The sequence below is a fragment of the Taudactylus pleione genome, unplaced genomic scaffold, assembly GCF_031769625.1.
Source record: "Taudactylus pleione unplaced genomic scaffold, aTauple2 ptg001707l, whole genome shotgun sequence".
In the NCBI taxonomy this organism is placed as follows: domain Eukaryota; kingdom Metazoa; phylum Chordata; class Amphibia; order Anura; family Myobatrachidae; genus Taudactylus; species Taudactylus pleione.
Window position 1 is genome coordinate 108,127 of NW_028286104.1, and position 25,466 is coordinate 133,592.

The following is a 25,466-nucleotide window of genomic DNA, read 5'->3' on the forward strand; positions in this document are numbered from 1 at the left end:
TGTTTGGTTATTGTCGGAATCCGGCACTACCGATGAATTTGCTTGAGCTCTGAGCCATATTTCTAGCTTTCTTCGGGGCACAGTCTGTCCTGGCCGCACGGTCACTGTGGATTCTAACAATGCAGTGTACCTATATTATCAGGGAGGCACCAAGATCACGGGGTCATTGGCGGAGATGGCCCGCATTCTGTCCTCGATTGGCTTTAACGGCCTGGCTTTTGAGGCCAGGCTCTTGAAGGATAAGAGTTTTTCACCTTCGGTGGTCCCATTCTATGTTGAGTTCCCGGAAACCGGTTTCGATGCACAATTACCATAAGGTCTGGATTGAATATCTACATCTTGTGATGTGAAGAGCGCACAATTCATACTTTCGCTTTCCTCGTATTTTGGATTTCCTTCAGGGAGGTTTGGACGCTGGTTTACGGCTTCACTTCTTGAAAGTGCAAATGTCGGCTATGTATATATATATCCTGCACTGTCTCGCCCTTCCTCCAGAGATTTGAACCTTTTTTTACACCGTATGTTGCAAGTTCAACCACCATTTTAGCTGCCGGTGGCTCCATGGGATCTTAACCTGGTTCTCTTGTCTCTCAAGCAGGCTCCCTTTGAACCTTTCGTTTCAGTGGACCTTAAATTTGTTATTGGCAATTGATTTTGCTTCGTCTTGCAACCTGCCATTTCTCATATTCCATGACGATAGGGTAGTTCTCTGTGCGGTCCCCTCCGTACTATCTAACCAAAGGTTGTTTCGGCTTTCCATTTGAACCTGTAAATTGTTGTTCCGGTATTTCCTCCATCAGCAACTTTTCTTGGGACGATCTGGCACTGTTGGATGTCAAACGGACCCTGTGGGTCCACTCCGGCAAAACTTCTTCCATTCATCCTACAAACCCCCTGATTATTCTTTGTGACACTCAGAAACAAGGTTGGACGTGTACAACGCAGACCATTGCATGTTGGATCCGCTCCATCATCACTCAAGCCTATTCTGGTGCGGGACTACCGACACTGGACCAGGTATCTGCTCATTCTACACTGGGCGGTGGCGACCTCCTGGGTGGCGCAACATAACTGAACAGGTCTGCCGTGCAGCTACCTGGTCTTCTGTCCACATGTTCTCTAATTTTCACCATTTTCAAGTCTTGCCTCTGGCGATGCTCAGCCTGAGCGTTCCCTCCTCTGAAGGCGGCTGTTGAACATCCCATGCTCCAGTGTCCCCCCAGCCTTGATGAAGGAGAAAAGGGGATTTTTGGTTACTTACAGTTGAATCCTTATCTTTCAATAAGGCTGGGGGACACTGCGTTCCCTCTCTTACGCTCAGTCATGTGGTGGTTTGTTTTTTTGTTAATACAGTTTCACTGTGTTACTGTTTCTACCGGGCTCTTTTAAAGTTGTACTAGCATGCTGGGGTTGCAGTTGGGAGGAGATTGGGGTTTAAAGCTACATGTTTAGTTTAAGTGCCAGGTCCTGCAGTCCCAATCTACAACCCGTGGTCCAGTGTCCCCCAGCCTTGGTTCAGAGAAATGGATGCAACTGTTAGTAACCAAAAATCCCCTCCATAAAATCCATTTTTCATTTTGGAAACATTGAGCATGTCCTGCCTTTATAGAGACTGAATTCACTCCTATATGCTTTGTAGAAATGGATTTTGATGATTCCAAAATCCTATTTTTTTCAATATTGTTTTTTATTTGTGTTTGATTCCTAGTGCTTGGAGGCATGAGTGATGGAATGATTCAATGCAGCTTATACAGCATAGGCCTATACAGAGATCAGACACGTCTATCACGCTACCTAAACTAAAGCAATACATTAGGTTTGATTATATAATTTTTGTGATAAAATTGTTAGTTATCCAAACTATTACTTGTGTACTCCTTCTAGGCCACGGAGATTGACCGACTGACCACATGGTACAACCCTCTGTCTGCTCCTGAATTAGAGCTGGATCAGACAGGAGAGATTAGTGTTGCAAACTGGAGATCAAAGTACATCAGCCTGTCCGAGAAGCAATGGAAAGACAATGTGAACCTGGCTTGGAGCATTTCTCCTCACCTGGCAATTCAGTTGCCTACAAGGTAAAGTAATCAAAGAATCTCTCATGTAAAACAATTTACAATAAAGATTCACATTTTGAGACCACATTTTCATCTTCACTTTGTGGATTATTTTCTCATTGGTGGTGATTATCGGGGGTTAATATGTATTTACAGATTTAAGAACACTGAAGCCATTGGTGGAGAAGTGACCCGGCTAGTGAGACTGGATCCAGGTGCTGTCAGCGACGTACCAGAGGCAATCAAAGTAAGTATTCAGATGGTCATACTAGCCAATGTCTCCATGTTTTTTTTTTAAATATAAATATTGATGTAAATTGTTTCCTTGCTTGATATAAATTACATTTTCTACCTTCTATTGAGTTTGTGTACAAATGGTATTTTCCTCCTCTAGTATCTGGTGACGTGGCATACGATCGATGCAGATGCTCCTGAGCTCAGTCATATTCTGTGCTGGGCACCAACTGACCCACCCACTGGGCTATCTTACTTCTCCAGCATGTACCCTCCACATCCACTAACTGCCCAGTATGGAGTCAAAGTCCTACGATCATTCCCTCCGGTAATTACTCAAACATGCTGTATTTGTTACCAAATTCATTCTTTGCACTGACTTGCTGCTTGTCTACATAGCAATTGCTTCACTTTCTGGTGTTTCTCCTATTTCTTCACCTACACACTGTGATGTCTTGTCTGTACATTTTTCATTTTTATGGCCTCTTAATGTGCCCAATTGTGTTGTTTGATCTTCCAGGATGCTATTCTGTTTTACATTCCACAAATTGTACAAGCCTTGAGATATGACAAGGTGAGTCCCTTCTGTGTCATGTACCACCTGACCTATTGTTAATTATCAGAATGTAGGATAATGCTGACATGTTTATGCTGCAATTCATAGAACATTGCCATCTCAGGAAGGTGGTGCACTTACTTGGAATTGATAATAACGAATGCGTAAATGAAGTATCTCTCAAACATGACATTAACCATAGCTATCTATGCTGATGATTCCATAGCAGTCACATGGCTTACTTTGGCTGTAGCCAACATCTTTTTGTCCTGTTTACGTTACTGTTTTATAATAAGCTTTGCATTGAACACGCTCCTTTCAATAGAATATGTAGGTACTTACAGTTCATTAAAAAGCAGTAAGTAATTAAATTCTTAAGGCGGGTATCCACTACCCGACAGTGAAAAGACTGAATGATAACGATATCGTTATCGTTCAGTCGTTCACTATACTGCAGGGTTCCCACACTGAACGATATATCGTTCAGTGCAGGCATAATCAATCATCTGCAAACATGCTGAACCTTAGCGGTTAGCTCCTATCTAGTAATACGTATTATTGAAGTTTGTTTGAAGAGGATAGTTTCTTTCCTTACATCATGCTGTTAGCTGATATTTGCTTTGTGGATCTGATGGAGAAGTCTTTTGTGCACTCAGATGGGGTATGTCCGGGAATACATCCTGTGGGCAGCTGCCAAGTCTCAGCTTCTGGCTCATCAGTTTATCTGGAACATGAAGACCAACATTTTTCTAGATGAAGAAGGGCATCAGAAGGATCGTAAGTAATGTTAATTCTTCTGTCTTTTCATGTGGTTGTTATATTGCATTGTTTCTGCAAAGCTCGTACCAGCCATAACGTAACATTGGCTTATAAAGCACTCAAGTGGTTGCTCTTTGCTTTGTTTTATTTGTGTGTTATCATCTTCCAGCTGATATTGGTGATTTGTTGGAGCAGCTTATGGAGGAGATCACAGGATCGCTATCAGGGCCTGCCAAAGACTTTTACCAACGTGAATTTGACTTCTTCAATAAAATAACCAATGTGTCTGCCATCATTAAGTAAGTCTATTGTATCTTTGTAGGCAGGTTATCCTTGCGGAAGCAGGAAAGTTATGGAGTCGCATAGAAAGTGAGAATGACCAGAGTCAATAAAACTAACCTGTTACCATATGGTTCCGGGTCTTTTGGTGTTGCAGAGCTCTCCGGTGCGTTCTTTCTTTTTAAGAATGTTCCAAATAGTTGATTTGACCACACATAATGTTTCTGCTATCTCTCTGATGGGTTTGTTTTGATTTTTCAGCCTAATGATGGCTTGCTTCACTGATAGTGACAACTCTTTGGATCTCATATTGAGAGTCGACAGCAACTGATTCCAAATGCAAACGTCACACCTAGAATCAACTCCAGACCTTTTACCTGCTTAATTGATAATGAAATAAGGAGGGAATAGCCCACACCTGTCCATGAAATAGCTTTTGAGTTGATAGTCCCATTACTTTTGGCTCCTTAAAAAGTGGGAGGCACATATTAAAACTGTTGTAATTCCTACACCGTTCACCCGATTTTGGATGTAAATTACCCTCAAAGGGGTTTTTCTTCACCAGGGAAATAACTCTTTTGTCATCCACCACAGTTGTTTTCCGTGGTCTTCCGGTCTTTTGGTGTTGCTGAGCTCTCCGGTGCGTTCTTTCTTTTTAAGAATGTTCCAAACAGTTGATTTGGCCACACCTAATGTTTTTGCTATCTCTCTGATGGGTTTGTTTTGATTTTTTCACTGATATTGACAGCTCTTTGGATCTCATATAGAGAGTCGACAGCAACTAATTCCAAATGCAAATGTCACACCTAGAATCAACTCCAGACCTTTTACCTGCTTAATTGATAATGAAATAATGAGGGAATAGCCCACACCTGTCCATGAAATAGCTTTTGAGTTGATAGTCCCATTACTTTTGGCCCCTTAAAAAGTGGGAGGCACATATAGAAACCGTTGTAATTCCTACACCGTTCACCTGATTTGGATGTAATTACCCTCAAATTAAATCTGAAAGTCTGCAGTTAAATCACATCCTGTTTGTTTCATTTCAAAGCCATTGTGGTGGTGAATAGAGGCCAAAATATGAAAATTCTGTCAATGTCCCAATATTTATGCACCTGACTGTATGTGTAGAGGGTGCTGACTGTGCAGCAGCCACATCCTAAAATTTTAATTAGTTTGTGGGCTGTTTCCTCTCACTCTGCATCCCACAATGCAGGCTGCGTTCAATTTATTTTTGTATCATGTAGCAAGCATCATGGAACCTGGGCTATATCGGTTTTGTATGTTTTTATTTTTCCTATAATGATCTCTCCTTACTAGCAGCTGCAGAGCTCATGGCTGAAGTCTGCTGAAAGGGGACGGGTTTGAAGGACATATCTGCAACCGTCTACTGTGCCCTCCCCACTGTGGGTGACAGTGGAGCTCAAGTCACCCAGCACTGTTCACAGGTGTCATGACCACTGCTCCTGGAGCCCCATCTCTCTCACTGTAATTGAAATTGGCCTTAGCATGATTTTCCCCCTGAATACTGCTCTGCAGAACATTCAGTGGCTGAAGGATGGAACTGTTTTCAAAAATTGTCCCTCCTGTGGCCAGATTTGGCAGCCATAGTGATTCTGACCTGGCCTTTTAATAATAGGGAGAAGCTGGCTACTGCTAGATTCTCTGTGGAAGCTTACAGGAGTGCGCCAATTTCCATACCATACTACTCCACTGCAGCGGACGTTGCTTGTGGATGCAACTTCTCGCCTTTTGGTCTCTATCAAATCCACATTTGGAGATTCACCGAACACTCATCAGTCCCTGCTTTGGTGGCTCAGCAGACGCAACCTGGGCCAGAATGGTAACTGTCCTTCTTGGAGTGGACCATAGTGACCATAGAAGCCACTCAAAAGGGTTGGAGTGCAGTGATGCTGGGCCAATGTCTGCAAGGGTTTTATTACCAGGTCTTCGTTAGACAACTTTCTGTAGTTAAGGGCTTTTTTGTGGCCCAACCTTTGTGAACGCCAATAGAAAATATCTGTAGCTGCTCAGAAAAAAATGGTCAGTCATAATTGCAGTATTCATCCCAGTAGTAGAAAACTGGGAAGCTGATTTCCCAAACAGTCATGAGATTCATCCTGGGGAATGGTATCTTCATTCAAATTGTGGAATGTAGTGTATACAAGAGGTGGATTTGATGACCTTTCGTTGAACCACATGGTACCACTCTAATAGGACTCACACCAAGGATCTGCAAGCAGTACTTTTGGATGCAATGATAGTCCTGTGGAATTACCACTTACTTTACATGTTTCCAACTATTCCCATGCTAGCTCACATACTAAAAAAAGGCCAAAGTATAGAAGGTTTTGGTCAACCTAGTGGCCCCAGATTGGCCTAAATGGTCGTGGTATGTTGATCATCCTTAGCATGGTGACAAAACCACAACAACTGCTTAACATTCCAGATCTCCTCAGTCAGGGTCAGTTTTTCCTTATCGACTTGGCTCCACTGGCTTTGACGGCATGGCTCTGGAGGACAAGATTCTTTGACCTAAGAAGTTTTTGGTTCAGGTCATTCAGAAGTTAATCAAGGTCAGGAAATCTGTATCTTCCAAGAACTTCTATCATGTTTGGCAGATATATATCTCCTAATGTGAAAGAAAAAGAGTTCACAAAAACCTTGTTTAAGTTGCTCTTCTGTTGTCATTTTTGCATGTGGCTTGGACAGTGGTTTGAATCTAGTTTTTGTAAATTTCAGCTGGTTCGGCTTGTGTTCCTGAAGTTTAAATTTCTCTTCAGGGAGTGCTCCATATCTAAACTCTGTCAACCAGGTTATACCATGGGATCTCAGTTTGGTCCTTTCTGCATTACAGAAATGCTTGTCGCTGGATTTGATGGATCTGAATTCCTTCACTAGGTTTTCTAGGTTTTCTTCTTGCTGTCAATGTCTTCTGCCAGTTGAGGGGTCTCAGTTAGCAGCCCTATCTTTTACATCCGAATTTCTTTTTTTTTTTGCTAGGACAGGGCGGTTCTGCATACCAGGCCTTCATTTCAACAACAGTTATTTTCAGGTTTCATCTGGACCAAGATATTGTGATCCTTGTTCTGGGCAGGGATCTTGCCTCAGGCAGAGCTATTCTCTTAGTCTTCTTAATAACATTATACATGGAGACATAAAAAACGTAGAATTTGATGGCAGATAAGAACCACTTGGCCCATCCAGTCTGCCCTTTTTTTAATCTTTTGGTAACCTCAATCCTATTTGATCCTTAGTCCTTTGTAAGGATATTCTTGTGCCTATCCCAAGCATGTTTAAATTGATCTACTGTCTTAGCCTCTACCACCTCTGATGGGAGGTTGTTCCATTTACCTACTACTTTTTCCATGAAGTAATCATAGATGTGAGGATCTATGGGTATATCTGCTTCTTTCCGGAAGACTGACCTCCTTTATGACGCACACGAATGAGGGTGGCTTCATGTATTCCTGACCACCTGTGATCTAACCAGATTTTTGAGCGCTTCTTGGGCAGCACAACACAGTAACGGAGTGGAGCAGTTGTGCAAGGCAGGCAGGCCATCTAGTCCCCCATTCATACATGACATTAGTTCTACAAATGTAATGTTCTACTAACTAGAGATGCCAGTCCTGGGCATAAAGTTTTGCGCGTAGCCATAGCTGTGCGTAGCCATAGCTGTGCGTGTACCCTCCCTTAGAGGCAACTTTGTAACTTCACTGTGATAGAATGCTAGTGAATTTTGGTACTCGCCATCAAATCCATATTTCTTAATCCATCTGGGGGACATTGTATTCCTACCTTTTCTGTGTTGCACGCTGTTTTCATTGTAGTTCATTGTTTCTACTCATTGAGTGTGTAATTTATTGTCTCCTATGGGCTTGTTAAAGTTTAAACTTAAGCAGCCTTCATTGTGAGATATAGAGTTGGAGGAGGCAACCCACAAAGCACTTTAAATTTGACGATGTGCCTGCAACACAAACCACATGCTCTGCACCTCATTGTATTCCAGTGTCCCCCAGAGAAATAAGAGAAATGGATTTAACAGTGAGTACCAAATATCCTCTTATTTAGGTCCCTATCACTCATAGCTACCTAAATAAACACCATTATTTGTCTTCATGCAGTTTTTCTATTTCTTTTATCATTGTTCAATATGATCACATATGTCTTTTGTTCAGGAATATGCATTCCTTTTCAGCTAGGATACCACTCCCATTTTACTGGCAAGCATAAAGTATAATGCCAATATGTTCTGCAGGGTCACATTTATAATGGCATTTCCACAGTAGTCTTTCGTAATATTGTCATTTATAACTGTTTCTAGTTCTTTCTAGTTCTTTGGATAATAATCTAACATATGTCATTGTCCTGCTGTCTCCATAGATGATGAAGCAGATGTTAAAATATGTATCCATTTCTGAAATTGAGCTCATTATCATAATCCTTTCTAAATGCAGAAAGCATATATCCCATACCAGTCATAACCTCTGGAAGTGCTTATTCCCAATCCAGCTTCTCATGGCCTCCAGAGGGCAATGAGTGTGTCAGCAGTTATTATAGTGGACCAAGGACCCCAGGGAACCAAGCATCGGCTACCGATTGTGCTGGGCTGCACTCCGGTAACTGAGGCAGCCAAAGTAGCAGTAGCACCTATCCCTCCCTACAATTGGTTGAGATCGGGCATACAGTCTGCCCCAGCTGTTGCATCCTGCATTTGTAGTGGTACAGGACCTCCTGTGGCTGATGCACAATTTAAGTGGGGGACACTATAGAGATAAGCCTGCAATAGCGTTAGTCATAGCAGCAGAAACTGCCCTGTGACAATGCCATGTCTGCACTGGACCAACAGTTGTGGTACATCTTCTCCTAGGTGGGTTATGCTATTTAGAAAGGCCACCAAAATTGTCAGGCAATCATTTGTCAGCGGTGCTTGTATCTTGCTGTGAATGTGGACATTTTTTGTCACGTCTGCTAATTACTGTGCCTGTGTCTGATGTGGTTTGCCTGTGCCCTTATATATTTTTTCTCTATTATAGTTGAGTACTATAAAGATCACTCTGTCAGGATACCTTTTCTCTGCTTTTTCTTTTGATCATGCTTCCATCTTCAAGGCTGTTGGGTGATGACTGGCAGAAACCAGATAGCTGGTCACAGGTCCAGAGGAGGTTTTGTTTCATCTATGGTGATTTGGGTGAATGTGAAACCCAGCCTAGAGAGGATGCCCCTATTGGCTATCTTGCTGTATCCACCACTATACCTATTCCAAATCCAGTGTCCTTGAAGGACAGCACAAACCTGAATTAATTTTTAAATTAGTTCATGTTACTATGGGAACATCTCTTGTAAACGTTCTAGCGGCCGATTGAGTCAGTAAAGTGGTAGAGAAGTGGAATGAGGAGATCGGTGAGAGCTTACAATTCTTACCCTTAGTGGACCATTCAAAGGAAACTTTAAAGTATTTGGCATAAACTGACATTGACGCTGCTCTCAGTCTGTCCAGAATCTCGTTCTTGACGATTGCAGACTCACCCACTCTGGCACTGATGCAGAGTTGTGCCTCCACCCACACACCTACAACTTCAAGGGTGTTCATCAAAGTTATGGTGGTTAGAGCAGTACAGTACTTTTCAGTATAACTGTTATATTGAACCTTGGTCTGAAAGGTCTTTAGTCCTTTCAAAGCAAAGCTAACTATAAACTTTCTCGAGTTCAGAGCAGTGCTAATTTCCCTGCTATGTGCTTTGCTTCTTCTAAGAGGCAAACCCATTCTTATTCATTAGCACAACTTCATATATGTATACTTAAACCACCAAGGTGGTTTATGTACACAATTTTGATAATGACAGAAACCGCTAAGATATGCTGCTGGGCAGAATGGTATGTTGGCAGCATTCATCCCAGGGGTGTAAAATTGAGAAACTGATTTTCTATGCCGCCTTGCCATTAATCCCAAGATGTGATTCCTCTACATAGGGACCTTCAACTAGATTGTGTAAAGGTGTGGTCATCTGGAGGTTGACATGATGGCCACTCGATTGAACCACAAAGAAGCTTAGTACTGTGCAACAACCTGCATTCCTAGTGGATACAATGACCATGTACCAACTAGTGTATCTTTTCCCTCCAGTCACTCGGCTTTCTTGGTACTCAAGAAGGTGAAGAAAGAGGGTGTCTCAGTAATTCTAGTAGCAATATATTAGCGAAGAAGATCATGGTACACCAACTTTCTATGTATATGAATGGAACTGCCTTGGAGGCTGCCTCTAGAAGGAGACCTTCTAAGTCATGGTCCCTTTTACCATCAAGTCTCGGCCTGACTGGCTGTTGGGGCTATGGTTCTACGGGCTAGTAACCTATATTAGGAAGTTACTCAGACCACGATCAGGGCTAGGAAGCCGGTCTCCTCAAAAGACTACTATAGGGTGTGGAAAAACTTCATGGGTTGGTGTGAGAGAAAATTAATTCACATAATCTTTTAATGTGACATGCCTCTTGTCCTTCTTACTGGAAGACTTGGGCAGTGGCTAGAGATTGATCTCTCTTAAAGTCCTGCTTTCACCGGTTTTTATTACTCTGGCAACAGCACCCCCACACCCCAAGGTTAGCTATCCAGAGGCCCAATTTCTGTAAGTTTCCCCTCAGCTGTGTTTGAGGCTGATGGGAAACTCTGTACCCTTTATTAGGGACAAGAAAACAGAAATGTTGTCTACCAACCAACATGTGCTAGGAATTTTATCTCCTACCAAGATTCATTAAAAATAACATTTATTTATTGTCCAGGATGTTTGCAGCAGCTAACACAAATCCAATCACACAGTATTAGCAATTTTTAACCCCTCCTAGCAGTCAAACTAGTTGTGAAAGGTCAGACCAGCAGTATGATTCCCATACAGGTTTATAGGGGGCATCCACTAGACGATTTTATCCCTGTCCAACCTCTTAACGATTTTCCCTTGAAGTTTCCCTTGAAATATGATCTTCCACTCTGAACAATTTGCAAAAGATTTGCAAACGATCTAACAATAAACTATGTTGTTTTAATCTGTGATTGAGAGCTTTCAGCTATAGTGGGCAGTTAGTGGTTCATCGTTTGATCGTTCAGCGTGAACGATGTGTAAACGATTTCTAAGCAATCAAGTGAAATTGACCTGCATGTTCAGTCGATGGAGGAGACGATCAAACGACCAGCGGGAGCGCGCATCGTACATCGTTAGAAACAATTACTGCACGATTTGCAAACGATGTTCAAACAATGTTTGAACGATTATCGAACGATTTTATCATTATCATTCAATCGTTCAATCGTTCAACTTTATCGTCTAGTGGATACCCCCCTTAACACGCAACTTGTCTTATTCATTGCTCACACTGCCACTAATATCTGGCTGCAGCAGGCCCTAGAATTCCCCTGCTATTGGCAGACTGACTACTGCTAACAAAAAACCTATAGAAACAGTGCAATGACAAACAATTGTTGTTGTTATGCACCTGTCCATAATGTTATCCTGCTTGTGCTGCAATGTGGAGCATACTGTAGGAGCTTCTTATGGCAGAAGCATCATAGACTAAACAGCCGTCATTAGTAATGTTAGGAATGTAATATGAAACCATAATACCTCTATATAGGTTTCCAGAGTCAAGGCCTTCATCTTGGAGCCTAGCAAGGCTATCTCCTGTGGCAAGATGATAGAATGGTTATTCCAGTAAAATCAGCTGTGATTTACTTGGTGTAGTATGAGAACAAAGCTAAAATGTTGGTGTTGAAGTCAGCCACGATATTTCATTTTGGGGACCGCATTCTCCAAATGCTGTGTTCTGAGGTGTGCAGTGCATTTAGCAAATGGTAATGGTGATGCATCTGGAAATTCAGCAACATAAGGGGTATTTTTGTAATTGTATTCTACCTAAAGGGGTTCACCCATGGTTTTATGGTTCCCCATAATCTAGTACTACACCAGATGCATAGAATCCTTTGCTAGATCTTTTTCCCCCTGGGAATTACACATGCTCTTGTGAGGTCTGCTAACTCAGTAACTTAATGAATACAGTCTACATTTCTAATGGTTTCCATGAGTGTAAAGGAACGCAAAAGGGACTCGGTTAGCAGTATTTGCATAGTAGTCTACCATTTGACAGCCAGGCTTTACAGAGGGGCATGTTATTGTCTTTTTTTATTTTACAAATATTCATTACAGGTTGAATACTGTGTTGGAAGCAGTCATCATTTTATTATGCTCTAGTAAGAATATATTGGCACCAATTAAACTGAAGTTCTCTATATACCTGTGAGCAGGGCCCTCTTGCCTTTATGTCTGTCTGTTACCACCCAGTTTGGTTCTATTAAAGTTATTTCCATTTGTAAAGCGCAATGGAATATGCTGCGCTATATAAGAAACTGTTAATAGTAATAATGATATTTACATTTGTTGTATTTTGTTTGTACACTTTTTCTATGCCAAGAGCCTTTATCTATATAAAATGGAAACCTAACAAATCATAATTTGAAGACCTGGAGCAGACATGTGCTCTGTATAACAAATCTCACCACACCTGTTCCCTTATGTCTTTAGAATCTGGCATTGATGCCTAATTATTGTCATTGTTTTGTCAGGTGTGTGCAGAGAAACCTGGCAATGGGATTAGGGGAAACACATGTTCCCATAAGGCTCATTAGCCAAATGAAGTGGATCCAGGCACAAAACTGTTTAAATCTGGTAAATTGTTCCTGCAGCTCTGTGGAATAACTTATGTTGCATACGTAAAGATTTTCTGTCCAACCATCCAACTAGTTGATTGGTTGGAATGAGAACCTGGTAATGTATGGGAGTAACTGATGATCAGCAATTTGCTCCTAAATGCCAGAAAACAGATGAAAATGGTCGTTCAGACAAGTTTGTTAAATGTTTGATCTAAAAATTTGTTCAAACGACAGTTTTTGTCTATTTTCTGGCGTTTGGGAGCAAATTGCTGATTGTCATTTTCTTTCATACCTTACCAGATTTTCATTCCAACCAATCAACTAGTTGGACAGAAAATCTTTACGTGTGTATGCACCTTTAGGTTTACCTACTCCTGGGTTAAACAAAAACACCTTGTTTCTTCAGCTGTCCTGGAACTACATGTCCCTGCAGCCCCTATAGGGATATGCAGTTCCACAGCAGGCTTGCAGAGCAAGACATGTGGTTCCAAAATTATTGGCGCACCAAACTTTCTTAAGTCAAATTGTAACACTTTTATATCCAAATGACAAAACTGGTGAAATGTAATGCTTCCCTTTCTGCCAGGCCATTCCCTAAAGGAGATGAACGGAAGAAAGCTTGTCTGAGTGCCCTGTCTGAAGTGAAAGTGCAGCCAGGTAAGACTGCGGTGTCTATTCCCTATTATGTGTCAATGTGCAAAGCTGAGCATATCCAACTGATTCTTAGCTACTGTCCTTCACAGTGATTTGTTGCTCAGCACTTTGGTTACACCCTTCAATGTGTTTTCCATTCCAAAATAATGGTGCACCTGACCACTTAGATAACACTAAACATGCCAATGTTGAGTAAGGTTGACAGACAGATGGCAAATTAGATTTTAATAACACTAAAATGTATATACATTTCTAAGTGCATTTCTCCAAAAAGATTTTTTTTTTCTGTTTGTGTTATCTAAAACAGGTGGCAGGGCAGGTCCATAAAGGCATTCCTGGCTTTGCAGAAGGGCACATAGCAATTTTACTCTACAAACATATTTGCATGTTGCACCAGCTCAGAACTGGTGAACATCAGGTTTTAACCATTACTTTTAATAGGAAACATATTGCACTTTCCCATTACTCTACGCTCAAGAAGTGATTTTCTGACGTGCCTGACAGCATTTGCAATCCAAGTGCAGTGTCAGTAGACGCTGCATTGGATCATAATGGCGGCAGCACTGGACTGTCTGAATAATCTTCAGCTTACTCAGACTAGCAGCTTCAGAGGTCAGAACATCTATGTCCACCGACGCAGACCTCAGCATTCCTGGGAAATGTAGCCCAGGCACGCCCTCGCTCCGCCCCACAAATGATTGACATGCTGCGGCTTGGGGGATCTGCTAGCAAGAATGCAGGCCCCGTACAATCGGATTAGTATGTAAATCATCGGGTTTACATACTAATCTGAATCAGGGCCTATACATGTGCACAAGTGCAAAACCAAAATGATCTGTGCTGCGCATTCAATGCATTGGGTATATTAGTTTCTCTGTCTAAGCGTAGACAGTGCTACATTTTTCTGCATGTTACATATTTCCTATGTATTTCCCTCTTTCAGGATGCTACTTGCCCAGTAATCCAGAGGCCATAGTGTTGGACATTGACTACAAATCTGGAACACCAATGCAGAGGTGATATAACGATCTATATGGCATACATAGTGTTTTTGGCTATAATGATCGTTTTCTCAGCTGTCGAATGTTAGAAGTACATAGTTTTGTTTTATTGTTTTATTTAATGGAAACAAATGTGTGCATATGGGAATTCATTGTTTTTTTTCTGTTAAATTCAGTTTAATATCTTGGTAATTAATGGATCTACTCCTCCGTAGAGGTGCTGTAAACCCTTGGTAGCTTTGTATGAGACACTGATATACTAGGTTCCATAGACTATACTTTGCCCATTAAAGGGAATTAGAAAACCCATGAACTGTAGGTTGTACGTGTGGATATTAGTTTTCAATATACCAAGATTTGTAGCTCATTGTCTTTTTATTAAAGCTTGTTCCTTGACATATAGCTCATTTTGGGCATAACAAAACTGTCAGTCAGGAGACTCCTCTGCTGGTCAATGAGAATTCACATTCATATTTGCATCTGCTTTCTACTTTTGTTTCCTAATCTAAAAACATTGTAAAACAGTGTTACATGTATGTGCATGTGCTGTACAGACATGAAGCTTGTTTTTATATGATTTAGCATTCTCAGGGGGATGTCATCATTTGTATCATCCACATACAATCTGGCCATTCACTGTGAATGTCCCATCATTTTTGTAGGTTCATGTACACAGTGTGTCTGGATATAATGTGTGTATTAAGCTGGGCATCCACTATACAATTCTCTGTCAGATATCTGTCCAATCTGGCTGGTTGGAATGAAAACCTGGTAATGTATGGGAGCAACCAACAGACGATCATATGGTTTTAAACACTGAAAAAAGGATAAAAAAAATTGTTCAAATTGGTTAAATTTGTGTGTTTTAACCAATTTGTCTGAACAACCATTTTTGCCTATTTTCCAGTGTTTGTGTGCAAATGGAAGATTGTTATTTGCTCCCATACATTACAGGTTGAGTCTCCCATATCCAAATATTCCAAAATACGGAATATTCCGAAATAAGGAATTTTTTTTGCTTGACTGAGGTAATGAAACCTTTTGATATTTGATGGTTCAATGTAGACAAACTTTGTCTAAGGCACAAATTATTAAAAATATTGTATAAAATTACCTTCAGGCTGTGTGTATAGGGAGTATATGAAACATAACTGAATTTTATGTATGTACACAAACTTTGTTTGAGCCACAAAATTATGGAAAATATTGTATAAAATGAGCTGCAGTCTGTGTGTATAAGGTGTATATAGCACATAAATGCATTCTGTGTGTATATTTGGGTCCTATTCCCAAGATATTTCATTATGATATGCAAATATTCCAAAATACGAAAATGTTAAATTATCCAAAATACCCCTGGTCCCAAGCATTTTGGATATCGGAGACTCAACCTGTACCAGGTTTTCATTCCAACCAGCCAGATTGGACAGATATCTGACAGAAAATTGTATAGTGTATGTTATTTGACATATTTTCCTTTGGGTCAACATTGAATAAATGTTAATGGCTGTAATTGCAGTGCTGCGAAAGCTCCATATTTGGCCAAGTTCAAGGTAAAGAGATGCGGAGTTAGTGAGCTGGAGAAAGAGGGTGAGTGTCTGTCTGAGGTGGCCGTGCCAATAACCACCACCATTGTGTAATGTAAAGAGACTGTATACACTTCTTGACTTATCTGCATCACTCTGTGTGTGAATGTCTCTATTTCAATTAGGCCTCAGCTGCCGCTCAGACTCCATTGATGAGAGTGAGGAGGAAGGTGGAGATAAAAAGGTTTGCTGGCAGGCAGCCATTTTTAAAGTTGGAGATGACTGCAGACAAGTGAGTAAAACTTGCTTAGGCGCCAGTGCTGGCTCACCCACTAGGCAAACTAGGCTCCCGGCTAGGGCCTGGTAGGAACGTTTTTATTTACTCTGTCTTCCAGTATCATTAAGGTAGTTAAGCTGTCTTCTTTTCAAGTGAGTGCATTTTCCAATTAGCAGAGCTGAACTTACAATTCGCTTCTGCCCTTATTTCTTAGCCATGAGGGGGATATTGGCTGTGACTTTTGCCTAAAATGTCAGCAGTAGTTAGTGGCTTTATATATAATATGTTTTTTTATAACAGTTAATGGGGGCGATTCAATTCAACACAAATTGAATAGCGCCGGGAGCGAGCTCTCGGAGCTATTCAATTCAGTGTGCTGTGTGGTCAGAGAATGCCGGTTATCGCGCCTAAACAAGGGTGTTAAGGCGCGTTCACCGGCATTCTCTGACCAAAGTGCCGGGCGCATGGCTGTTAGCGCCGCGCTAAGCTGAAAAACAGCTGCGCACCTGGCACTTTGGTCGGATTTCTCCTCCCATCCCAGGGGGCAAGAAAAATCCTTAGCCCACCCAAACAGCGCACTAAATTGAATAGCTCCGGGAGCTCACTCCCAGCGCTATTCAATTCGCGCTGAATTGAATCGCCCCCATTGAATAGTGTTACTGTTTGTTTTTTAATTCATTATCCATGATTTATTTATAAAGAAAAATGAAACCTGACTATTTATGACACAATGCATATAGTGATCTCATGGGAATCAGCAATTTAGTACTGCATGAAAAAGGGAATTTTGTATACAAGTTGCATTTCACAGAGAGTCTAAATGATAATAAATAAGGGATCAGGTCATTTGCACAGAGAATGTTTGTGTGGTGAGCTTGGCAGCTATCACTAAAGTTGTGGAAGATAACGGATTTGGAGCAATGACTATGTGTCCATGTAATGTGTTCTTTCCTCCACTGATAGGATATGCTGGCTCTGCAGATAATTGACTTATTCAAGAACATTTTCCAACTGGTAGGACTTGACCTCTTCGTCTTTCCATATAGAGTAGTGGCGACAGCTCCTGGGGTGAGTAGATAAGGGAAAGCTTAAGGTAGATCCTCATAATCTGTGAACGTAGAGGTCCAACCCGCAAAAGCCCTATTTAATGTAAGGCTACTGGCTGAGAAACAACTAACCCTTAGTGTTGCTAATTTCCAATCATATTACATGTAGTGTGGGTCAGCTATGAGCATCTTGATCTGCAATTGCAGATTCTTTTTGGTACATCAGTTTTAGATTCTTTCAGTTTTTACTGGTCATACACAGAGACAATCATTAACTCCATAAAACTTCTGCTGTATCGCAGTGTGGGGTTATCGAGTGTATTCCAGACTGCACCTCGCGAGATCAGCTCGGCCGTCAGACCGACTTTGGAATGTACGACTACTTCACTCGGCAGTATGGGGATGAGTCTACTCTCGCCTTTCAGAAGGTACAGTGTGTTACACTGTTCACTGCTGAAGACTTTTTATAATCCATTTTGTGATTCCTTCTGGCATGATTTTTTACGACATAAGCAGAGATAAACACAGCTTTCCTATACTGAATTATCCTTTCCATGTGTCATATTATATATGCCATTCTGCTGAATGGGAATTGTTGTTATCAGTTTTCCAGAGTCCTTCATATAAAGTTAAACTCGTTCTTCTCTTCCTCAGGCTCGATATAACTTTATACGTAGTATGGCAGCCTACAGCCTTTTGCTCTTCCTGCTGCAGATCAAAGACAGGCACAATGGCAACATCATGCTGGATAAGCTGGGTCACATCATCCATATAGGTTAGTGCTGCACCATTCCTTGTTCCTGCTTCATACCAGCACTAGGTGTGTCCTGCTCTCCAGTCCTTGAGTGCCTGCTCCTATAGATGTAGAGATTGCAATGTGCTCAGACCCTGTGCCTCTGTCTGTTGGTGCCAATTACCATAGTTGTCCTTTTTTTGTGTGTTTGCTACTTTGGATACTTGTGGTACCCATTTTACTCTATGTACGTGTCCCCCATTTATTTTCTACCTGCAGATTTTGGATTTATGTTTGAGAGTTCCCCAGGAGGTAACCTAGGTTGGGAGCCAGATATAAAATTGACTGATGAGATGGTGATGATCATGGGAGGCAAAATGGAAGCAACACCCTTCAAATGGTTCATGGAGATGTGTGTGCGTGGATACCTAGCTGTCAGGTGAGTTGTTTTCCTTTTCTGGGTTAAAGCAAATTATAAAAATAAATGTCCCATTTAATAAAACTAGATATTGTGCAGAGTCTGACCTGGAAGGGTCGCTTTCTTTAGCGGAATGTGACATAAGACTCTAATAAATCTATATTGAGCACAGTATGATTCAGAAGGCACAGTAGTGGTCTTATAATGAGGCACCATGATGTGTTTGTCACTGGAAGGAGTTGTTGTGTGCTTTGGTTACTGTTAGGTGGCATTCAGTCAGCGGCAACGTATAACTTCATGTTTCATTTTAACATTAACAAAATAATAAGACATTTATAGAAGTATATATACATGGGAATCTGAAATTAATTTTCTTCTTGTTGTTTTTCAACTGGTAACATCTGACCTGCTGAAGGTTATCAAATGCTGTCATTGAGTGTTAATGTACTGCTAGGTATGTTATAGCTGCATTTCCTTTCATCACTATGCTGTCTCACAGACCATACATGGATGCTGTAGTATCACTGGTAACGCTCATGTTGGACACAGGCTTACCGTGCTTTCGTGGACAGACCATTAAATTGCTGAAGTGAGTTAATATTGAAAACACAAGGCTATTTCTGGGAGCTCTCTCTGGGTCTCCTCTGCTTACATATCGCCCTGTACTTTTGAAAAATTCAGGCACCGGTTCAGTCCCAACATGACAGAGAAGGAGGCAGCTAATTTCATCCTGAAGATTATTCAAAACTGCTTCCTCAGCAACAGGTCTGTAATCTGTCTTTCACATGATTATTGTCTTACAGTGCAATGATACTGGATGAGAGACTACAATGACTGCTATTGCTCAGAAATATGATATGATATAATATAATATAATATATAAAACTGCCTCTGTGTACAGTTGGGCCATATATATTTGGACACTGACATCAGCTTCATAATTTTGGCTCTGTACACCACCACAATGGATTTGAAATGAATTTGAAGTGCAGACTTCCAGCTTTATTTAAAGAGGAGGAATACAAATATTGTATGATACATTTAGGAACTGCAACCATTTATACACAGTCCCCTGTTTTTAGGGGCTCAAATGTCATTGGACAAGTTAACATAATCATAAATTAAATGTTAATTTTTAATACTTTGCTGAGAGTCATTTGCAGTCAATGACTGCCTGAAGTCTGGAACGCATGACATCATCAAATGCGGGATGTAGTGTAAAGGTTGAAAATGTCAATGTCAACATTCATAATGTCGACAGGCAATGTGTCAACATTCTCAAAATTTTAACAGGTGAAATGTTGACATTGTCAGAATGCTAACTTTAGAGATAGGCGGTGGGAGGGGGGTTAGAATTGGGTACTAGAGGGAGGGTTAGGGGTAGAGGATCGGGGAAGAGCATCCGTCGGGAATAGGTCAACAAGGGACCACTAGGGACGATATGTCAATATTTCATTACTGGGTACATGATGAATGTCGTCATGGTCAATGTCGACATTATGAGCATGTCGACATCATACCAAACCTCTAAATGGTGTCTCACAGTTGAGATCAGGTGATTGACTCAGCCATTACTGAATATTCCACTTGTTTGCCTCAAAGAACTGATGGGTTCTTTTCACAGTATGTTTTGGGTCATTGTCCATCTGTACTGTGAACCACCGTCAAATCAACTTTGCTGAATCTGAGCACACAGTATATCCCAATATACTTCAGACTTCATTCGGCTGCCTCTGTCACATCATCAATAAACACTAGTGGGTTTGGGTATGAGATCCCGGCGGTCGGGATGCTGCTGGTCAGAATAACGACAACGGTATCCCATCAGTGAAGATCCCAACAGCGGTAGGTAAGAGTATTATAGATCTAACCCTCCCTGCCCTAGTGCCTAAACCTAACCTCTCCCTCCCCGATGCCTAAACCTAACCACCTCCTCCCTAAACCTAACTCTCCCCCCTTAGTGACTAACCCTCCCCCTAGTGTCTAAACCTATACCCAAATACCTTTGTGATGCCGGCGGTTGGGATACAGGTGCCGGGATCCTGACGCTGTCGGGAATCCGGTTCCGGTATTTAGACTACATCCCACACTAGTGACCCAGTGCCATTGGAAGCATACTTACCGACTTTATACGAATCCTTTCCGGGAGAAGCCCGGAGAGGAGAGCTGCTCTTAGCTTTGGTGGCGTGGGGCCACACTATAGCCGTCATTAGACCCCAAGGATGGGGTGGGGCTAAATTACGCAGTTCGCGTCATTTAGCCCCACCCCCTCCCAGTGGATTCACAAACTTCCTGGTAAAATCTCCCCATCCTGCCCATTTCACTAAGAAGTTGTCGGGATATCTTGGGGTGCGGGGCGTTACCCGAAAAATCGCGAGCCTCCCGGGAGAGTAGGCAAGTATAATTGGAAGCCATGCATTCCCATGCCATCACACTGCCTCCACTGTGTTTTTCAGATGATGTGATATGCTTTGGATCATTCTAAACTTTCTCCAAACTTTTTTCTTCCCATCATTCCGATACAGGTTGATCTTAGTTTCAGCTATCCAAAGAATACTCCTGCAGAACTGGGCTGGCTTTTTCAGATGTTTTTTTGACAAAGTCTAATCTAATCTTACCTTTCTATTCTTGAGGCTTGTGCTTGTTCTCCTTGTGGTGAACCCTCTGTGTTTGCTCTTGTGAAGTTTTCTCTTTATGGTACATAATTATATGTCTACCTCCTGGAGAGAGTTCTCCATTTGGGTGGATGTTGTGAAGAGGTTTTTCTTTACCATGGAATCCTTGAGTTTCATGGACGTCTAGGCCTTTTTGTGTTGCCCAGCTCACCAGTACATTCTTTTTCTCTCAGAATGTACTAATCAGTTGATTTGGCCACTCCTAAGGTTCCTGCAATCTCTCTGGTTTGATTTTTCTGTTCGTATTTGCAGCCTAAGGATGGCCTATTTCACTTGCATTGAGAGCCCCAAATGCATTTGCGACACTTGGAATGAACTCCAGACCTTATTCCTGTTTAATTGATAAAGAAATAAAAGAATAGCCCACACCTGTCCATGACCAGCTTTTGAGTCAATTGTCCAATTACTTTTGGTCCCTTGAAAAAAAAAGGGGGCTACATATTAATCAGCCGTAATTCCTGAACCCTTCTGCCAATTTGGAAGTGACTACTCTCAATATACTCTGCACTTTAAAACCATATTATTACACAACTGTGACTTGAATATGGTTTGGTAAATAGTTAAAATAAAAATGTTGCCTGTGTTCAAATAATATATTGGGCCTAAGTGTGTATGTGTAGCATAAATAACAAACTTTTCTCTTTACGCAAGTTTATATCAAGTTTATCGAATGACCATGATTTTTCTGTGTGTGTAGAAATGTTAGACACTGGCTACATTTTTCCCAATGGCAATTCATTTTACTTTTATATTAAAGTCCATGACTGTTATTTTCATGTTAATGTAAAAACCCAAACTTTTTATGCACTTATTTAATTATTGTTAGTGTTCTGCATTATGTTTAGTTTTTTAATATTATACTATCCTTCATTTCCCTGAGCTGTTCACTCAACATCTCTTCGTTTCTGTCCTCCAGGAGCAGAACATACGACATTATCCAGTACTATCAAAATGACATCCCATACTGAGCCCCCCCTTTCTGATCCAGGGCATCCTTTCTCTGTCGTAGTGACCTGTAGTCTCCTGTGTCTCTGCTCGCCCCAATCCACAGTTTCTGAGTATCTGCAGTAAGTGTGAAGGGTGAGGCTTGGGAGGTGAGAACACCAGACAGCTAGATTTGTGGCAGCAACCTATCTATTTCCATTTGCTTGTTGAATTTTGTCTGTGCAAAACACAATCTGAAAGCTGAATCACACCAAGGTTCTGCATTACAGACTAAAGTATTTTGGTGAAGTTGCTTAGAGAGGGAAAAAAAACATAATATTTTATTTATTACCTGAAACACTGCTTATATTATTCTTCCCAATGAAAACGGCATTGCTGGCTATCTGCACTTTCATCATTCATCATAAATTTCACACTCAGGACTAGAGCACCTTCTCTGTGCTTCTAATGGCCACAAGTAGCACGGGTGAGAGGTGGGAGGGCACAGTATTCCTCCTTGATTGTACATTGCACTGCACCCCTAAATATGAGGATCCCACTTCACGCTGGAAAGATGAAGAAAGCTAGTTTCCTCTTCTGTGTAAAAAATTTATGGAAATGTATTTAATCTGTAAACTGTAATTAAACAAATACAAACTATTTTTGCTTCCTTTATCTGTATATGTGTATCAATTATCTTGGTTAAAGGTCTCTGAAGTTTTATAAGTTGGTCAGTGGTTCTAGCTGACATTGAAATTGAGCAATGACGCTGTGTGCTTGTGGACTTGTTCTTGCAAGATTATCTCAATTTGCAGCGTAGAACCTAATTTTGTTTTAGTTTTGGAATGTTGACTGTTTTGGTGCATGCAGATATAATGAAGCAAATAGGAGTCCAAGTGCCATTGTTTGATACATTGTAAATGGTATTGTACACCATATACACTGACTTGGGGCATTTATCAAGATACATGCTTATTGCCATTTAAATTCCACCAGAAATTTGCAATTATTGCCCACACTGAGTGCATCAGAAAACGTTACACTTAAAGCTGCAGAAGGACCATTGAGAAGCCTCCCATATCCCTTCTGCAGCATCACACTGCTCTAGTAGTGTCCCTTCTGCAGCATCACGTTGCTCTGGTAGTGTCCCTTCTGCAGCATTACGCTGCTCTGGTAGTGTCCCTTCTGCAGCATCACACTGCTCTAGTAGTGTCCCTTCTGCAGCATCACACTGCTCTAGTAGTGTCCCTTCTGCAGCATCACGCTGCTCTAGTAGTGTCCCTTCTGCAGCATCACACTGCTCTAATAGTGTCCCTTCTGTAGCATCACACTGCTCTAGTAGTGTCCCTTCTACAGCATCACACTGCTCTAGTAGTGTCCCTTCTGCAGCATCACGCTGCTCTAGTAGTGTCCCTTCTGTAGCATCACACTGCTCTAGTAGTGTCCATTCTGTAGCATCACACTGCTCTAGTAGTGTCCCTTCTGCAGCATCACGCTGCTCTAGTAGTGTCCCTTCTGCAGCATCACGCTGCTCTAGTAGTGTCCCTTCTGCAGCATCACACTGCTCTAATAGTGTCCCTTCTGTAGCATCACACTGCTCTAGTAGTGTCCCTTCTACAGCATCACACTGCTCTAGTAGTGTCCCTTCTGTAGCATCACCCTGCTCTAGTAGTGTCCCTTCTGTAGCATCACACTGCTCTAGTAGTGTCCCTTCTGTAGCATCACCCTGCTCTAGTAGTGTCCCTTCTGTAGCATCACACTGCTCTGGTAGTGTCCCTTCTGTAGCATCACACTGCTCTGGTAGTGTCCCTTCTGTAGCATCACGCTGCTCTGGTAGTGTCCCTTCTGTAGCATCACGCTGCTCTGGTAGTGTCCCTTCTGCAGCATCACGCTGCTCTAGTAGTGTCCCTTCTGCAGCATCACGCTGCTCTGGTAGTGTCCCTTCTGCAGCATCACGCTGCTCTAGTAGTGTCCCTTCTGCAGCATCACGCTGCTCTAGTAGTGTCCCTTCTGCAGCATCACGCTGCTCTAGTAGTGTTTCTTCTGCAGCATCACGCTGCTCTAATAGTGTCCCTTCTGCAGCATCACGCTGCTCTGGTAGTGTCCCTTCTGCAGCATCACGCTGCTCTGGTAGTGTCCCTTCTGCAGCATCACGCTGCTCTAGTAGTGTCCCTTCTGCAGCATCACGCTGCTCTGGTAGTGTCCCTTCTGCAGCATCACACTGCTCTAATAGTGTCCCTTCTACAGCATCACACTGCTCTAATAGTGTCCCTTCTACAGCATCACGCTGCTCTAGTAGTGTCCCTTTCATAGTTTCCCACAGTCCTGGGTAGGGACTTTCGTCCTTCACCCCATGTAGGGTGCCTTCCATCCCACCGCACCTGGTAGCGTTCCTGTCACACCGCTTTTGGTGGCATCCCTTCCGTCACACCGCACCAGTTTGCGTCCTTTCTGCCACACCGCTTTTGGTGGTGTCCCTTACTTGACACAGTGTGGCAGATGTATTAAGCTCTGGAAAGTGGTAGTGTAGAGTTATAAACGACCAACCAATCAGCAACCAACTGTCATTTTTCAAACACATCCTGTAACATGACAGTTAACAGCTGAGTGGCTGGTCATTTATCTCTCTCCACTTCATCACTTTCCAGAGCTTAATACATCTGCCCCAGTCCCCGGTAGTGTCTCTTGTTTGTGGCTGTTAGATGAATAGTGCAGCCAAAAATAAATAGTTTTCATGCAGTTCATGTGAGGGGGGGAACTCATTTCCACCAACTGCTAATAAAGCTTTAATACATTTTATGCATTACTAAACTAAGCCACTAGATAAGGCCTGTCCAACTTGTGGCTCTCCAGCTTTTGGGAAACTACAAGTCCAAGCATACCCTACCAGCAATCAGCTGGAAAAACATTCAAAGGACTTGTAGTTTCACAACAGCTGGAGAGCACAGGTTGGCCAGGCCTGCACCAGATAGTAAAGCAAAGATGGTGAGGTGAAAGACTCTAATGTAGTAAAAATAATAAAATGAAAAAATAACTTCTTAGAGGATTGGAAACTTCACGGATGTATCCTCGTGAGAGTCCTATAAAAAAGGAGTTTTGCAAAAAAACGTGAAATGCAGTAAAATAAGGATGGATATACCATTCAGATATATTAATAATAGTGTGATGGCAATGATAGGCCCCTAACATGTGCCACTTACAATACATACATACATACATATGTAAATACATGATTGATGGCGTTCAGTAAAACCAGTGCATCTCCAAGCTTATTTAATGATTATAGATTCCAAACATGTAAAGCAGAGGGAGAATCACACAATAGTGTGATAAATAGTATAACAATTTATTTCAAAATCCTATGACTAAGAACATAATAATGAAAGCAAGCAATAAAAACATAATCCAGGTATGCCAGACTACTGGGGTTAGAACTGTACTGGATGAAAATGATCAGTGAACAGAATGTAATTGAGGCTCCGAACCCTGCGCGTCACTATTATTATTATTATCGTTTATTTATATGGCGCCACAAGTGTTCCGCAGTGCCTTACAAAGTACATAAACAAAGATTGATTTACAGTGACTTACAGTACAGTACAATACATTACAGGACATGGATAATA

General features: G+C 41.7%; 1 protein-coding gene across 1 annotated transcript in view; it reads left to right on the top strand.

Moving 5' to 3' along the window:
- The window catches only part of LOC148439556 (phosphatidylinositol 4-kinase alpha), a gene marked incomplete at its 5' end in the record, with an annotated part of 130,583 nt that extends 108,083 nt beyond the window's left edge, over nt 1-22,500 (top strand). The window contains 17 exons of the mRNA XM_088464591.1: nt 1,885-2,078; nt 2,214-2,304; nt 2,452-2,619; nt 2,812-2,865; nt 3,504-3,624; nt 3,776-3,905; nt 13,173-13,243; nt 14,184-14,256; nt 15,761-15,831; nt 15,953-16,059; nt 17,008-17,112; nt 17,393-17,518; nt 17,745-17,865; nt 18,103-18,262; nt 18,741-18,830; nt 18,923-19,006; nt 21,833-22,500. Coding sequence (XP_088320717.1) covers nt 1,885-2,078; nt 2,214-2,304; nt 2,452-2,619; nt 2,812-2,865; nt 3,504-3,624; nt 3,776-3,905; nt 13,173-13,243; nt 14,184-14,256; nt 15,761-15,831; nt 15,953-16,059; nt 17,008-17,112; nt 17,393-17,518; nt 17,745-17,865; nt 18,103-18,262; nt 18,741-18,830; nt 18,923-19,006; nt 21,833-21,884 — 1,818 coding nt within the window. The remainder of the gene's footprint in view (nt 1-1,884; nt 2,079-2,213; nt 2,305-2,451; nt 2,620-2,811; nt 2,866-3,503; nt 3,625-3,775; nt 3,906-13,172; nt 13,244-14,183; nt 14,257-15,760; nt 15,832-15,952; nt 16,060-17,007; nt 17,113-17,392; nt 17,519-17,744; nt 17,866-18,102; nt 18,263-18,740; nt 18,831-18,922; nt 19,007-21,832) is intronic.
- Nucleotides 22,501-25,466: the final 2,966 nt, after the last annotated feature.